Source organism: Aedes aegypti, chromosome 3, assembly GCF_002204515.2.
Source record: "Aedes aegypti strain LVP_AGWG chromosome 3, AaegL5.0 Primary Assembly, whole genome shotgun sequence".
In the NCBI taxonomy this organism is placed as follows: domain Eukaryota; kingdom Metazoa; phylum Arthropoda; class Insecta; order Diptera; family Culicidae; genus Aedes; species Aedes aegypti.
In genome coordinates this window covers 47,732,211-47,749,289 of record NC_035109.1, presented here as the reverse complement: position 1 = coordinate 47,749,289, position 17,079 = coordinate 47,732,211, and the positions used below count along the sequence as shown (strand labels likewise).

The window sequence follows — 17,079 nt, the reverse complement described above, 5'->3', positions numbered from 1 at the left end:
GTGGATTTGCTTTGATAGCTTTTTCGAAACTTCTTGACTTTTTCAGGGAGGGTCGGAGTTCCTGCTGTGCGTTTTGAGAATTTTGCTGACGATGTCGCAGCTGTCTAGCAACAGCTCGCTTTCTCTTTGATCCTGTTTGCACAATAGTATACTCTTCACCCTCCTCAGAGTCAGAACCTTGCTCATCGTCAGCTAGGGAGGTGAAGATATTGTTGCTAGCTATTGGTTGGGCTGGCGGAGCAACAGCTGGGGCGATCTTCTTCAGCCTTTCTGCGTAAGAACGCTTCGATCGTTGTTGTAGAGATCGAATTTGATGTTTCTCCCTCTCTATATACCTAGGACATGTGGTGAGCTCATGTGGAGCTTGACCACAGCATGTACACTTAGGTTCTGTACTGCAGGCACCCTCAACATGTTGCTCACCGCATTTAGCGCATCGTGGTTTGTTACAACAGAAAGGTGTGGTATGACCAATCTGTTGGCACTTATCACAGTGCATGACCGTAGGTTTGTAGAGGCGAACGGGTAACCGAAGTTTCCCGATCACCAAGTAGTCCGGAAGCGCCGATCCAGAGAATGTGACGCAAAACGAATTTGAGGGCTGTTTTGTGCCATCAGGAGCCACCTGATTCATTTGTCTGACATCAAGGATAGTGACTGGGGGAACATCACGGTTTTTAAACCCTCCAGCACTAGCTTTGATGTCAGCGCAACTCAAATACGGTTCGGTGACAACCCCTGCGATCTCAATGTCTCGACTTGGTATGTATACTCTGTACTCCATCAAGAAGAGCTCGTAGGAAGCAATTCTATTTGCCTGTTCACGATCACTGACAGTGATTCGGAGCTTGTCACGGCTGGGTGCATCTACAGACTCGATGCCCCGAAACGACTTTGCCAAATCTTTTTCGATTTGCAATTTGTTTAACGGCTTACCTTGGGCCGGAAAAAAACCAGAAAGGGACCCTTGGATCCGGGCGGGTAAGCTTTCTGGCGGGGGTTCGCTTTACCAAAGGTGGAGGGGAGCGCTTGCCGTTGATGTGCAGAGGAAGAATTCGAAGAGGATGTTTCCATTGGTACTTGTGGACTGACCAATGTTTCGTACGATGGTGATTCAATAGATTCATCCTCAGAAACATGGGTAATGGACTGTTCGATTTCAGGCAACCTCACTGGAATTTGTAATTCAGGCGCTCCTTGTAGGGGAGAAGACCCTGTTTCTAATACGCCGGTCTCCATAGGGGAGACATTTTCAACAAAATTATTGTTTGACTCGTCTTCGGAGGATATTAGAAATTGCGAATTGCCCCCGCCTTCATCATTTGGATCCATTGTGTTGTAATATTAACACAAGGGAAAAATCAAAAACCTAACTAATATTTACAAGTGGGCTTTTTTTAATTTAGCTCACAGAAAGTAGCGTTGGTTTACGCTTCGAGAAAAATAACAATAGCAATAATAACCAAAAAAAAAAATAATTTGATTGATTTTGCACTGCTGTGTGAGTTAATCAATATTAATGCAACACAAAAAAAATCAAATTAATAATACAAAAAAAAAATAATTCAGCAAAAAAAAAATAAGGTTCTATTTTAGTCAAGGGAAAAAACATTTCGAGACCACTGTGTAAGTCAACGTACACGGTTAAATAATTAAATACTAAAAGGCTTAAAGCTTATACTAAAACCATATTCGGTCTATTCACCCCATGGAATGAATATATCTAAATTATACTCCCCATAGTATAAACGATTTTTATGAATCATAATGCATAATTGCGCAATATTATTTACTATCGTTGTTTTTTGTTTACATTCAAACCCAATGGCCGGCCAGGAATATAACAATCAAATGAAGGAAATCAAACAAGTTGATAAAAATATAACATTTATTTCGTCAAAAACACATGCACCGCGTTACGGATAACCTCTAGCAGTCTGCTACACGCAACCTCATAGATGCCATCTCGTTCTGCCACCAATGCCGTTCGGTAATATCCTGCAGACTACCATCGTTACTCCATCCGAACACGTACGGAACCGGTTGTGGAAAGCGTCGAACAATGGCATCCACACAGTCATACGGCCAGATAGAATGTCCACCGGTATCCATCGTTTCACCGCGGAACGACCACGTCATTCCAATGAATTACTCCGCTCTCCCCGGTCACTTTATGGCAAAGCTTTTTCGATTTCGGTTGACTGAGAAATCTCGACGTGGTCAGCGAGGAATAGACCTTACGTTTCCCAGTCAGGCTGTTCTGCCATTTTTCGTTATGGATCATCGAGGCATCTGAATTTTCCAACACGATACAGGCTCACGATCAGGTGGCTGAAATTTATCAAATTTTTGTTATTATTTCTTTATTAACCTATTGGTTGTAGTTTTTATTACTTACTTTGGGACACTATAGGCACAGACAAACAGACGTAACACTTAGAACAAATTTCTTCAAAATTCATCGTCCAGTTTACACCATCATCATCTGGTGAGCATGTTGCACGAAAAGATGTTTCGTGCAATAAGACCGACAGATGGCGGTAGTGTAAATTGTCAAACGCGAAGAAAAACGATGCGCGCGCCTCTGGTTGTGAGACTTGTAACATTGTGAATTTGAAATGATCGTTAAATGAGTGGGCGATGGAAATTTCGTCAGTGTTACGTCTGTTTGTCTGTGCTATAGGTCTGAATTATCGATCTATAAATCTTAACTCCAACGAATATAAGAAAAAACTCACAATGAAAGTTGCCACGTTATTTTCTCGATGCCAAAGTTTTCAGCTGAAACAAAAAAAGAAAAATCGCCAAGTTCTAAGTATAGCACACAACAGTCAAAATGTAGTGAAAATAATAATTTTCAAAAATGCATGGTAAGGTATAAAACATATGTTGATGATGCATACTTCATATGCTGAGCAATGTATAAAATTCAAAAATGCGACAGGTGTGTTATATATTATCCTAATTAGTATTTCCAGAGTTCTCCGTGTAGATGAAATTGTCCGACCGACGGCAAACAATGCAACCAAGAAAATATGAACAATTATTTACCTAACCACAGCGTGCTACAGCTTGTTATCTGCTTACTGTAGGTAGTCAAACAGGCGGCGTTTTCTGACCTTGGCTCGTTCGATCTGCTGGTGCTGGGTACAACGATGAAAGCGCGTTGATGTTTGCGATGGGCACGATAGTAGATGACGGGGGGGGAGGGACCCCCGGTTTGCCCTTTGGTGATGCTTCGACGCACAGTCTAGCCGTAGGACTAAGCCAGGACTAGCTGCTTCCACGTGTTGCGCGATTACCGTTTCGTTCACTGGTAGGATTAGCGAATGATAAAAAAACTCCACTTGGAGAAAAACTCTACCGAAAAAACGAATGGTTCAGAGCACGGAATAAAGGCGACCGTCTCGATAGAGCGCACGACGAGGAATGATTACTTATTTGTTAGCATCTGTAACTATCAGTCTTGAATAAAGATGAAGGATTAATTACTTATAATCTAATGTCAAGTTTAGATATTTTTTGCCATTTTTCTACACTTTTGCTAATTTTAAAATTATGAATTTTGAAACAATATTTTTGTATTTTTTTTTCTAGATAGTGTTTGATTAGCCCTAAACAGAATTCACGGCTCTTGGTTTCGTCGCGACCTTTGGCTTTCTGTAATGAGCCGTTTTAGTGGGTTCCAAAAGCTTTTTATGATCATAAATACATTTCGATTATCTTATATTTGAATCAAAATAGGACACATTTGTCAACCAAACTGAAATGCTTTGTTTTATCTTAAAACATGAATACTTGAAAAGAAAAGCATTAGTCCAGTTATTTATGTATTTAACTAATATTTGGAATAAAGAATCTTTTGAGTGATTTTCTATGGAAATCCTTCTCAAAGAGTTATAAAACCTCTTCATTTTTTCAAAAATGTTATAATTTTACAATTAATTTCCAGGAGTTTAAAAATAAAACAAAAATTGTTGTAACTTCATGGATTTTTCGTTTGTTTAGGAAACCACAGATTTATAAGGGCCCATTCGCAAATTTCATAACGCTAGAGGGGGTGGGTGGGTGTCCTAGCGATGTTACGGCCCATACAAAAAATTAATAACATTTATACAAAAAGCGTTACAAGGGGGTGGATGGGTGTCCAATATGGCCAATTTCAGCGTTATGAAATAAATGAATGAGCCCTAATAATTACAATTCTAAGAACGATACTACATAATTTTTCTAAGGTTGCTTTCAAATCAAGAGTTGTGCTATGGGAACGACACTAATTTCGTTTTAATTTTAGTGCGATACGACCCTATTTCATTTGATTTTCTAAGTTATCTCCAGATTAAATTCATTTTATCGGATTTTGCCCATTTGATCGATTATCAAGGTTTTTTTTATTATGTATCCGGTAGAAATCAAGACCAACATTTATTTATAATTATTGTTTTCTCGGGCCCCGTGCGTCGCAGCTAATATGTGAATAGTGCGCTGTGTTCATAAAAATCGTAAGAATGCAGCGCCACACTAAACAACTGATTTCAAAATCGCGCGAGTTGAGGCGCGTCGCGAGTCTCACTGGCGCGATCCGGTTTGGTGGCGGTGCGACAATATAGTTTTTACTAATTTTGTGTTTTGTGCTGAGTAATTTTCACAGTAAAATGATAATAATCGACAAAATCCTAAATTATCCCAAAAATCTAATTTAATGAGCTGTACCCTATTGAAAATCGCCAAATACATATCGAAATCTTTGCTTTGTCTGTGTTGGTGTCTTCGCATCAGTCATGAAAATTGACGTTTCTTCCCCACGATAGTAAACAAGTGCCAGTGGCCGCTGCGTATCACGAAAATCCTTCTTTGGTATTGCAGTTGCATTATGCAAAATTTCACCGATTTAGATGACGACTATTTTCCAAGTCCTGGTGACCACAACCTTCTAGTAGATCCGGATTTCAAGCGGAAGTGAGATTACTCTCTAGTGTAACTTTGGGACATGCTACGACAAGCAGAGCTTGCTAAAACAGATTTTGATATGGGTTGGACAGGTATAATACGGGGCCTTCCTTAGCCGAGTGGTTAGAGTCCGCGGCTACAAAGTAAAGCCATGCTGAAGGTCTAGGTCGGTCCAGGATCTTTTCGCAATGGAAATTTCCTTGACTTCTATGGGCATAGAGTATCATCGTACCTGCCACACGATATACGAATGCGAAAAAGGCTACTTTGGCAAAGAAAGCTCTCAGTTAACAACTGTGGAAGTGCTCATTGAACACGAAGTTGAGAAGCAGGCGCTGTCCCAGTGAGGACGTAATGCCAAGAAGAATAAGATATATAATACGCCTCCCTTAAGGAAAAACTGCTCTATCGCAGTAGAAAATGCATTACTTCTATGCATGCAACTTTCTCTTGCCAGGTAGCTTCTTAAGGTGATTATAAAACGAAGCCAAACTTTGAATTTTCAAGAGCACGAGACGAGAATATCTGACAACAGTTCGCCTTGAAAACCAATCAACTTGCTTGCTTGCTGGTGGTGACCAATGGGATAGATTTTTAACGCGAAGCGCTGTTTGGTTCTCAAGTTTTGTGCTCTTGAAAATTTGAGGTGTGGCTTTGTTCTATAATCACCTTAAAAGGGTACAAGACCCTTTTTAGAAGCTCCTCCCGTGCAAATCAATATTTCAAAGCACATCTTTGTAATTGTTAGGGTACATTCACAAATTTCATAACGCCAAAAATGATTATTTTAGACACCCACCCACCCCAACGAAACGCTTTTTGTATGAATATTTTGAGGAATATTTCACGAATTGTGTGTGACCTGTAACATTTCTAATTTAAGGCTGGTTTTCTACTGACAAAAAAAGGAATCGCCTATCTCGATGCGTGGAAAATTTCTCCCAAGAAATGGTCAAGAAAATCACTTCAAAGGGGGCTCTCTGTAGGAAATTTCTTGACCCTTTCAGTCAAGGAATTGCTTTACTTTTCTTGAGCGAAACAGCATACTTAGCTTTACCCACTAACCCACTTCAGCGTTATGAAATTTGTGAACAGGCCCTTATAGGTGTTTGGAAGAAAATTCAGAACCAAGGATTTTTTCTACCATTACTGGCAACTTATTCCGCTAACCTCAGCGGCGAGCATCCAGAACAACTCTCGAAAAATCATCATTGACAAGGAAACACATTCGGAGTATGCTTGAGACTCTTGTTTGAAAGCTATTTTTTCGATGGCACATTCATTCCGTTAGCTTAAGCGGAGGCGGAAGCGGTGCTGTTGCTGGTGGGAGCAGGGCGGAATGATCTTCCACGGCCTTCAGTTGCCGTTTGTCGTTCAGGAAGCTGAGGTACTGGGTCAGGCGGAGGACGGCAATCAGCGTGACGATGTACTCCTTGACATCTTCCTTGTGGAGGGATTTCACCTGCTTGGACACGGTGCGGTAGACGCCTGCGAGAAACTTTATTGGCGGCGTCCTACGGTGTGCAGGGCTGGATCTTCCTTAACCGAGATGAGAGCGTTATCACTTCATCGTCGCCTTCGCACTTCGGGAAGTAGTAGTCCAGTAGACGCTCGGCCAGCTAAGCGGTGGTGTCCACGCCGTTAGCTTTCTTCCAGGAGAGCTCTTTCAGGGAGGCGGCCTTCTGCTGGGAGGCCTGTCGCAGTTCGCATACCTTCTCGGTGTAGCGTTTGACCATGCCGAGGAACTTGAACTTAGAATGATTGTAGATCTCCTGCGATTGTTCCTTGATGATCGGTGCGCTCACATCGAGGCGGTTTGGTCGACCAGCTGGAGCAGGCGGTCGAACTTGTGCACTAGCGGGGCAGAGATGCTGGCACGGTGGACCGAATCCTCGGCCGTTCCGAAGGCTTAGCTCAGAAGGGGATTGTCTTTCACGCGTCCGTAGAATTTTTGCGTTTGCTGCCATGTAACGTTCACAGCGGGCAAATCCCGACCTATCCCGACTACAAAGCTGCTGATTCAGTTTTCTGTGAGAAAAACAAGGAAAAAGATATTTTTTGTTTTTTTTTTCACGCTCACGATGTCAGTTCCTTACGAGGTTTTCCATTGGTGCGAGTGCTTTGTAGAATCTTTTTTTGCTTCGTAGTCGCGAAAAGTGAAACCGAAATAAAATAAACACTAAAATTTGACATTCGAGTTTTAGGGATGGCCCATCGATTTTTGTCGATTCGATGAATTATTTCAGATTTTATCCGATTTTTTCGGATTTTATCGATTTTAGTGAGATATTCATTTTATTTATTTCGTTGGAAATTTGACTCATATGAACATTTTTTGCATTTCGGTTCACTTTTGGCCTAAAATGGAGATAACCTGCGAGTGTCGTACCCCTAGACTGCGATCAAAGAAAAATGCTTTTCTCGAGCATTTCTTGCAAGAAATTTCCCACGCATCCAGATAGACGATTACTTTTCCGTTGAAGTGCATACTTCGCTTTATGAAATAAATGAATGAGCCCGTTTATGCTTTGGTGTGATGCAAACGCGATTAACTTCGATGGAGCTTACCACCATAAGGGCCCATTCACACTGAGAAAAATCTACACGTCAAGATCGTGTGTTTTAATTATAGATTTGCGCAATGAGGAAAACCACATGATTTGAGTGTGGTAGCCATATGGATTTCATCATTGATTTCACGGTATAATAACATGTGTATCAACATTAGGTTGTCATGTGAAACAAACATGAATTTCCAAATATTAAATCATGAAAACCAACTGATTTGCTTATTGAATTCAAAATGTAGTAGCTTTAGATAGTCATGTGTGATAGAACATAAATGTCATGGGACTGAAAGAAGAAATTTGGTAGAAGAACTTTTGCTCCCCAAAATATGGATCCGAGGCTCCTCTGCTTGTCGCAAGCTCTCTTGATTGCACAAATTTCATAATGCTGAAGGGGGTGGGTGGGTGTCTCCGTAATGTTACAGCTCATACAAAATATGTAGAATATTCATACAAAAAGCGTTACGAGGGGGTGGGTGGGTATCCAAAATGGCCTTTTTTGGCGTTATGAAATTTGTGAATGAACCCTAAGTGGAATAAGAAAAAACTCAGCAATCACAGAAAAAGAAGACCGTCTCCGCGAGTCTCGCATCAGGTCCACCCTAACCAATTGAACGTCACTGGAGATCACAAGATGTTGCGAATTTTCGCACCAGAGCGATGCATTTTCTATCTAATCAGGGCTGCCAGATGTACAGATTTCTCTGTATTACACAGATATTTTTATTCTGACACAGATTCAATTTGTATGGAACACAGATTTTCTTTCAACAATTTTTGTATGGACACAGATTTTTTTGTATGGGACACAGATTTTTTAACCTCTTGGATACAGATTTTCTATCAAATCATCTGGCAGCTCTGTATCTAATGGATTTGACATTTGCTTTGTTTTGACGGTCATTTCAATAAACAGAACAGTGAATCAGTGAATGAAATTTTGCAAGGAACGAAAGAGTTGCTGCCCAAACTTTGAACAATAGTTTCTTGTACAATCTGGCTACGGGACAGCATTTAATTGATTAAAAGGAATATGGTAAGTCGAAAGGTATTTTTCCGCCAAACAAGCTGTGCATGATAACTTTTCATTCGTTCAACCACAGGCCTTCCCAACAAACGACGTATCAATCAGCGACGAACCGAAGGAACTTTTGTTCGATAAGCACGTCGAGTACATTGCCAACCATGGAAATGATAAAAACGACTATGTAAAGCAACGAGAATCGGTTATCAGTTTTGTTCAGGGAAGACTAAACATTTTGTCTTTTTAGGAATACTGTATGACAGAGTTCCTGCGGATGTCAGGCATCTACTGGGGCGTTACGGGGTTGGATCTGATGTACCAGTTGGACCGCGTCAATCGGCAGGAAATCGTCGATTTCATCAAAAAGTGCCAGTGTCCGACGAGTGGCGGGATTTCGGCCTGCGAAGGGCACGATCCGCACATCCTGTACACGCTGAGCGCGGTGCAGATTCTGTGCATCTACGATTGTCTGGAGGAAATCGACACGGATGCCATCGGGCGGTATGTCAGCTCGCTGCAGCAGCTGGACGGTAGCTTCTTCGGGGACAAGTGGGGCGAGGTCGACACTCGGTTTTCATTCTGCGCCGTGGCCATTCTGAGTTTGATAGTGAGTATTGAATATGTTCGTTAGTGGTGGCAGTGGCGCGAGAAGTGGGTAGGACATGTTCTATTTATGCAGCTTAAGCTTTCTTAAGCTAGTCTTCGAGTGCTTGCAAGTCATCCTCTAGCACATTTGGTGCATTAATGCGTCTATGCCATATATAGATTATAACGCGGCTTTAAGCAAAATGTTCGATTTATCTATTTAAAAAGAGAAAACTGCTTTTTCAGTTTTGACTTTTGCACAATTTTTACTTGGACCTTAAGCCTTTGGTTTCCATCTAATGAGCTAATGGATTGTGCCCTCCCATCGCGGTTAGGTTTCATAACCAAGGGTAGGGAGATAATTACTAAAACTTCTATATCATGCATTTCAGAACAAAATGGATGTGATAGACCTGGAGAAAGCAGTTAACTTTGTGATGTCCTGTTGCAACTCGGATGGCGGTTTCGGTTCGAAGCCGAACGCTGAAAGCCACGCAGGGCTCATCTACTGCTGTGTGGGATTTCTCTCTATTACCGATCAGCTCCATCGCTTGGATTGCGAGAAGCTGGCCTGGTGGCTGTGTGAACGTCAGCTGCCAAGTGGAGGACTCAACGGAAGACCGGAAAAGCTGCCGGACGTGTGCTATTCGTGGTGGGTCCTGGCATCTCTCACCATCATGGGCCGCTTACACTGGATCAGTGCCGAAAAGCTGCAAAAGTTTATCCTATCGTGCCAGGATGTCGAAACGGGGGGATTTTCCGATCGCACCGGAAATATGCCAGATATCTTTCATACGCTGTTCGGACTGGGGGCGCTGTCGCTGCTTGGGGACAAAAGATTACGGAAGGTGAATCCAACGTTTTGCATGCCGCAATATGTGATTGATCGGTGCAACGTAAAACCAAAGATTATCACTCTCTGAGAGCCTTGACGGATTTCTGGACACAAAGATTATTTTATTTGAACAAGTTCTATTTTTTACACCTACTACAGCAACGATTCCATATGAAATAAGCCAAGCGATGTTATGGGTGAAATTACTTTCCTCGTGCTACGCTTAGATCAAGAAAGAAAGCCATCCGAAGATCAGAAGAAATCCACCAACTGGAGTAAGCTGGCTGACACGACGATCATTGGTGAAGGAAATGTAATAGCATGTGCCGCAGAATAATGCCATTCCCGACGTTAGAAATGCAGCAGTCTAAAATTTAAATAGTCAAGGTTAAATTAAGTCCAAATACTACAAGAAAGTAGAATTGATTAATTTTCGATGAAAACCAGCCCGCCATTGGCACATGTCGGTAGAATACAATTTTTTAAGCTGTTCGCAAGAATATATTAAGGTGAAGATAAATCGAAGCCAAAACTCAAATTTTCAAGAGCACAAATCTGGAGAACCGAACATCCGTTTGAGCTGAAAACTTAATCGATTGGTCACCACCAGCAAGTGACCAATCGATTAAGTTTTTAGCTAAAACGGATGTCTGGTTCTCCAGATTTGTGCTCTTGAAAATTTCAGTTTTGGCTTCGATTAATCTTCACGTTAAAAAAAAAACGAATCATATGTTAAAAACTAGAGGATAAACTCTTTGGAGAAGTCCGAATCTCTGGATCTGAGTAATGCTTGGGGTAATTCCCAAAACTACGGTTGTGGTTAAATAAGGTTCTACTAATTAATCAGCGACAGAGAGTTTGAATTCTAACGATAAACGCGCAGCTATTCAGAAAGACCAAGCTGAGGGTCGTGGGTTCGAATCCCACCGATCGAGGATCTTTCCGGGTTGGAAATTTTCTCGACTTCCCAGGGCATAGAGTATCTTCGTACCTGCCACACGATATACACATGCAAAAATGGTCAATTGGCAAAGAAAGCTCTCAGTTAATAACTGTGGAAGTGCTCATAAAAACACTAAGCTGAGAAGCAGGCTTTGTCCCAGATGGGACGTAACGCCAAAAAGAAGAAGATATGGGCCGATGGCGGGTCTGGTTCCAGCGAGAATTACTCCACCTACCAGATATGGCTTCCTGGCCAAAGGGGCCGCCAGCAGTGCCAGCGAATGCAAGAAGTGATACTGGTTAGTCATCTTGAAGATATCCTTTGGATCGCGTTCCTTCTCGTCGACGATGTTGAACCGATGATGGGCACCGTAGGCCCCGAGCATAACCGCCGTTGCGCCACTAAGAGCAGCCAACTTCATAATGGGCCGGCTAGATCCCACAAGCTTGTACAACGGTGGCAACGTTTCCGACACCATCGTTTTCGTACTTTGATTGGCAATCTGCTGGCCAACAATTGCCCCCTTTGATTTCATGCCCTGAAAGCGAGGGAAGTTCCAATAAAATGTATTGTAAAATATTTAATATTAAATTTTGATTCAAATTTCCATGGACGGAACCGATTTCTATACTTACGCTCCCGGATGACAAAAATGACCACACTCCACTGGCTACAGGGTTGTTAAACAAAACGTAATTCATTGCATCGTTTACGCCCATTTCCGGAGCTGAATTTGTATTAATTTAGACAGAAAATTAATTTAAACTTCTCACCAATATATATTTTTCTTCGTAAAAATGGAGTGGTAAAAATTGAATGCTTCTTTCGAAGAAAACAAACTTCTCTCTTTCTTCGCCGTTTGCGATGTTTTAGCAATTTTCGGCTGTTTTCGCCCTTTTCGCCGACCCACCCACACTGAACAAAATCTCCCGCCATGAATTTTGTCTCATCCGAGCCCCAACCTAAACATATCACTCTCCAAATCTCGATATCCTCCTTATCTCGATATCTCCCTATCTCGATGTAATTTTCGTTCCCGATTTTCTCTTCGTATGTCGATATGCCCATTATCAAAGGTTACTAGACTAGATTTTAAAGATTCAAAACAATTTGCGAAGACGAAATGACATGTATTTGTTTTTAATTTTCCTGGTAACGGAGTGATTTTCAATCTAGTATTCGTTAATAAAATGTTCTATGTCTCGATCTCTCCCTATCTCGATGGTCCCTTCGATATCGAGATGTGGAGAGGCAACTGTAATTGCATGAAAAATAACGTTCAATTGAAATATTAATTCAATTGAACTAATTTTTCCATACAATTTCTCGACGACACAGTCGCGTAGCACATACATTGTGTTCGTGGATGACGATGATTGAATAAATCACATATTTAATTCACCGCATGAATCTTCTCTTGCTGCAGATATTCCCATGTACCTTACTTTACCACTTAACACTATTCCATACTTCAATTTTCTTATTTTATCATCAATTTTTAATGATTTAAAAAAGGCCACATCTGTGGATCGTGAAAAAATAAGCCACAACTAGAAGGCCTCAACACATGTTAGAGTAAACAAAGGCGTCAACTCACTGGCCTCAACAGCGTCGGCCGGCGTCTATGGGCACAAATCAAAAGGGCTCAATAGATTTGGTGAAATAAAAGCCTCATTACTTTCAATTCGTTTTTTAGTAGGATTTTTAGCTAAAATGATAGTAATGATTACTCATTGCTATAAATCAATTTGTTCAGCGACTTTCTGAACGATAAAGTCACATACAATGCCTTAATTTATAATATGAATTTTATATATTGTTCGACAAACCAAGATTGCGTTTTTCTCATTGTTCACTTTTTGGAGATGAGGCCTGTTGTGATCCTTTGAATTAGCGTGTACAACATTGATAGACCCCTCAGGAGAGACTGATCAAACAAGCGGTAGACTGTCAACTACAAACAAAGCTCGCCTAACAATCATCTCTCGGGCGGGCCGTCCCAAACAGCATCATCTCTCACGCGAGCTGGCCCAAACAGCACAGGTAGGGTTGTCGCAAATTAATCGATTATTTCGATTAATCGATTAATCGACTCACTAATCGATTAATTTTTCATCGATAGCTGACTCACTTAATAATCGAGATAATCGATTAATTGACTTCGATTATTTAACGATTTTTCCAAAATAAAATGACCAGTTCTAACTACGATTATGTTTTCCTGTAAAACCCTGTGTTGTGTAAAGCTAAGTATGCTGTTTCACTCAAGAGAAGTAAAGAAGTTTCTTTACAGAATGGGTCAAGCAATTTCCTACAGAGAGTCCCATTTGAAATGACATTTCTCACCAACTGCGTACTGCGATCAGAGAAATGTAATTTCCTGGTCATTTCTGGGAAGAAATTCTCCTCGCATCGAGATAGGCGATTTATTCAGGAAGTTGGTAGAGATTGTCTCGAAATTCATTTCAAGACTCCTTCAGGCATTATTTTCAAGGCTATTACTCCAGGCACTTAAAAAAAAATAAATAAAAAAAAAACTGTCGAAATGATCTCTAGCGTTTCCCACAAACATTCCAAAATATTTCTCTATCACTTCCATCTAGGATTCCTATGCAAGACACTACAAGAAAACCCTCATGAGACCGTACACAACGTCCTCTATATGCACCTGCAGTATTTGCCCTAAGCATCCTTACAGAAAATGTTCCAAGAATTTTACCAGGAGTCGTCCACAGATTCCTCCTGATTTTTCTAGGAATTGTTCATGGGATTCCCCCAAAAAAATCCTATTAGGATTCCAGCGAGAATTCCTTCATAAATTCCTCCAGACGTTACTAAGAGATTTCTTCAGCGATTTCAACGAGGGCATTTAAAAAAAACTTTTCCTCGGATTTCTTGGAGAAATTCTTGGAGTATTTTCTGAAAGAATTCCAAGAAACAATCTGGAGGAAATTTTTGAAGAAAACCCAGGAGAAATAACTGGAGAAATTCCGAAAGAAAAAAGAATGTCAATTCCAGGAGGAGTTTTCAGATGTACATACATCCTAATTGATGAGTTTTTACAGGTATTCTTCAAAGATTTTCAGGAATAATACTTGTTGTCGTGGGGCCCAAATAGCCGTAGCGGTAAACGCGCAGCTATTCAGCATGACCAAGCTGAGGGTCGTGGGTTCGAATCCCACCGGTCGAGGATCTTTTCGGGTTGAAAATTTTCTCGACTTCCCAGGGCATAGAGTATCTTCGTACCTGCCACACGATATACACATGCAAAAATGGTCATTGGCATAGTAAGCTCTCAGTGAATAACTGTGGAAGTGCTCATAAGAACACTAAGCTGAGAAGCAGGCTCTGTCCCAGTGGGGACGTAACGCCAGAAAGAAGAAGAACTTGTTGTTTTTACTAAAGAAACCCTGGAAGGAATTTCAGGATGAATTTGTTGAGAAATTATCGGTAGACTTCATGGAAATCTTGTAAGAACAAATAAGGGATTACTGAAATACAAAACATGAGGAAATTCTGGCCGATTTTAGAAGAAATGACTGTAAAAAAAGGTAGAATCCCTTGAAAAAAATCTGGAACAATTCCTAGAATAAGTCGTAGAGGAATCACCGGATAAATTTATAAAGGAAAATTCTAGGATTTTTTTGGAGGAATTCTTCAAGAACCTCAAAGAGATTTTTTTTGAAACTCTGAAGAAATTCCTGGAGGAACTCTTGATAGAACCACAGGAAAATGTTTTGGAGAAGCCAAGTGATGTTTTTGAAGCAATGGTTGGAGAAATCCTTAAACAAATTTCTAAAAAAATTCTTGAAGGAATCCCTAGAGGAATTTCAAACAAAATACTTGCAGCCATCTCTTAAGAAATTTCAGAAGGAGACCCATAAGCAATCCCTAAAAGTTGTACTAGAGCCATTTATAAAGGAATCCATGGATGAAATTCATAGTAAAATCCGAAGAAGAAAAACTGTAGATGCAAAACAGAAACGACTCGTATAATTCTAAGTATAATTCTTAATTTCTCTACCGGCAGCTTTATCTTATCACCAAAAAACAATATTCAAATTGCGATAACTTCTTTGGTTCTCGATATTTTTGCACCTTTTTTCACAAATTCTCAACAAACTTTTCTATTTTTGGATTTTGTGTCGGTATTGACCATTGGTCATCTAGTTTTGAATATAATCCGGTATTCCTTGGGGGAATTTCTTAGGCCGCTATTTTGTTTTAGGCCGCTAGTCGATTTATAAAAATAAATGCGGGCTATACTTCTTCTTCTTATATCTGGCGTTACGTCCCCACTGGGACAAAGCCTGCTTCTCAGATTAGTATTCTTATGAGCACTTCCACAGTTATTAACTGAGAGCTTTCTATGCCAATTGACCATTTTTGCATGTGTATATCGTGTGGCAGGTACGAAGATACACTATGCCCTGGGAATCGAGAAAATTTCCTTTATGAAAAGATCCTCGACCAGCGGGATTCAAACCCACGACCCTCAGCTTGGTCATGCTGAATAGCTGCGCGTTTACCGCTACGGCTATCTGGGCGGGCTATACAGTGTCAGGTAATAAAGAGCTTCACTGAAAAAATCATTCTAATAGGTTGAGTTCCCTTCGAGAAATCCAAAACTACAATATGATGTATTTTAAGTTTTCAAGATCTTGTTACGGCCGCAGTTGTACCAAAAACATAAAAGTTTATTACTCAAAAAACGGTTGCACCGTTTTGTTTCATTTTTTCACAACAGGCTCTCGTCAAAGTATAGTTTTGAAAAGCCAATAATAGAACATGAGAAAAATCTGTAACTTGAGATATAACGTGGGTCATTGGCTACGCGCCGGTCCCCTAAAGAATTTTGGAATATCTCCGGATCCAGATGACCAATGATCAAAACAAATACAGATTATTAAAATAGAAGAGATTTTGAGAACTTGTGGTGGTGCAAATATAGGGGAAGTGTACCAGTTTTTGCCACCCTAAGGAAAAATATTGTTTATAAATAAATCAAACGACCTTTGGTTATTGTCAATACATCAAACGAAAGATTTCAATCCATGCTCAGCAGGGAAAATATAAAAACTTATCAGAAACTTTGTTTTTGTATTAAAAATGAGGGTGGCGAATACTGGACCACTTGCACCAGTATTCGCCACGATTTTAATTTTGGTTCCTGAATTCGCCACCTACGTTGATTTCTTATGGATGGTGGCGAATCAGGAACACCATGGCGAAAAATAGGTGCAAAGGAGCAAAAATTTTAAGGAAAATGATTTTTTTCTATTATTTTCTGAGAAAATTTTGCGGATTCCAAGAATGTTTCCGTATCATATTAAAGCAATTTAGCGAGCACTATACAATTGGCAACCATATATATCATAAAACAGTATATAATCCGGGGTGGCGAATAACTGGTACATGGCAAATACCGGTACACCTTCCCTATTGAGGAACAAAAAAGTTATAGCGATTTCAATATTTCTTCATGGCAAAATATTGAAGCTGCTCGTATAGGGGTTAAGAAACCTCTGACACAAAATGCCTAGGGGAATCTTTGGCAGACTTTTTGAAAAAAAAAAAATCGCGAAGGAAAAAACTGAAAAAAATCTACTGAGAATTTCTGAAGCAAAATTTTTTGAAGTATTCATGGAGGCATCTCTGGAGGGGTTTCATGTGCACTCTTTGGTAGTTTTGCTGGAAGAATCTCATGAAATTTTCTAGAGAACTCCCTGAAAGAATTCTTGTGAGAATTTTTTCAAGGGAATTCCGTGAGGAATCTTGAGAAAAATTTTGGGAGAAATTATCGTAAAAAATCCTGGAGGAGCCTGAGGGAAATATCTGGGACAAATGCATGGAGGAATCTTTGGAAGCATGAATGATGGTGAAATTACGGGAAAAATCCCTAAAAAATCCTGTCGGTAGCATCCCTGGTGGAATTCCAAAAAGAATCTCTGGTAGAATTCCTGCTGCAATTGTTTCAAAGCCAATGGCTATTTTCGCCCTTAATGCATGATGTGAAATTTTTGTTTAATACATAACCTTTTGTTTAATACATAACCTTACCAAAAAACCAACAAAAAAAATATCCAGGTTTCCTGAGGAAAAGGGGAAATATCCAGGTCTTACTCCAAGAATTCTGCCTCATTTTTATTAAAATTTTTAAATGAATTCTTAAAGG

General features: G+C 40.3%; 2 protein-coding genes and 1 pseudogene across 2 annotated transcripts; 1 reads left to right on the top strand and 2 right to left on the bottom strand.

The window, feature by feature from the left end:
* Positions 1–6,229: 6,229 nt before the first annotated feature.
* Positions 6,230–7,291, bottom strand: LOC110677694 (annotated as a pseudogene).
* Positions 7,292–8,406: 1,115 nt separating this feature from the next.
* LOC5570069 (geranylgeranyl transferase type-2 subunit beta) lies at positions 8,407–10,167 on the top strand. Its single transcript, XM_001653005.2, has 4 exons — positions 8,407–8,553; positions 8,621–8,725; positions 8,789–9,148; positions 9,519–10,167. The coding sequence occupies exons 1-4, from the start codon at positions 8,551–8,553 to the stop codon at positions 10,047–10,049; spliced, it is 999 nt and encodes a 332-aa protein (XP_001653055.1). The 5' UTR covers positions 8,407–8,550; the 3' UTR covers positions 10,050–10,167.
* LOC5570063 (transmembrane protein 256 homolog) lies at positions 10,043–11,766 on the bottom strand. Its single transcript, XM_001653004.2, has 3 exons — positions 11,540–11,766; positions 11,140–11,442; positions 10,043–10,328 (listed from the first exon to the last, which is right to left on the bottom strand). The coding sequence occupies exons 1-3, from the start codon at positions 11,621–11,623 to the stop codon at positions 10,185–10,187; spliced, it is 531 nt and encodes a 176-aa protein (XP_001653054.1). The 5' UTR covers positions 11,624–11,766; the 3' UTR covers positions 10,043–10,184.
* Between the last annotated feature and the right edge of the window lie 5,313 nt (positions 11,767–17,079).